Source organism: Eimeria tenella, genomic scaffold (assembly GCF_000499545.2).
Source record: "Eimeria tenella Houghton genomic scaffold, Eth_scaff2271, whole genome shotgun sequence".
NCBI lineage: Eukaryota > Apicomplexa > Conoidasida > Eucoccidiorida > Eimeriidae > Eimeria > Eimeria tenella.
The window spans coordinates 1-526 of NW_013542128.1; the positions used below are offsets into that span (position 1 = coordinate 1).

A 526-nucleotide genomic window follows, 5' to 3' on the forward strand; every position below is an offset into this window, starting at 1 on the left:
AAAATGCACACTTATCCCACAAACAGAAGACAGCTAGCGGGGCTGCCACAGACGCATCTGTACATCTGCTGCTCCTTCTGCTTCTGCTGCTGCTGCTGCTGCTGCTATATCCAAACTTTGCTGTTGCTCCGACAGCTCTTGCTGTCGGGCGCTGACAGAGAGGCAGTAGCTCATTCGGGAGCTGCTGTTGCTGCTGTTTCTGTTTCTGTTGCTGTTGCTGTTGCTGCTGCTTCTAAGGAGCTGCGCGCCAGCCTTGAAGGGGAAACATGAGGAGCAACAGCAGCAACAGGCTTGGCTGCTGCTGCCGCTACTGTTGCTGCTGCTGCACTTGTCGGATCGTCTAGTTCGCTGCAGCCTTCTGCGTCTCGAGCTGCAGCGCCACCTACAGCAGTAGCTGCAGCTTCTGCTGCTGCTGCTACTGCTGTTGCTGCTGCTGAGTCCGGAGTCCCGATTGAGCTAGTTCGGCAGCGTGCCGGCAGAGTACCAGCAGCAGCAGCAGCAGCAGCAGCAGCGCTTGCTCCGCACG

At 57.8% G+C, this 526-nt stretch overlaps 1 protein-coding gene across 1 annotated transcript; it reads right to left on the reverse strand.

The window, feature by feature from the left end:
* Nucleotides 1-170: 170 nt before the first annotated feature.
* ETH_00039385 (uncharacterized protein) lies at nucleotides 171-456 on the reverse strand (the record flags this gene model as incomplete). Its single annotated transcript, XM_013374756.1, has 1 exon — nucleotides 171-456. A coding segment is annotated over one exon (286 nt), but the record flags the coding sequence as incomplete, so codon positions are not given.
* Nucleotides 457-526: the final 70 nt, after the last annotated feature.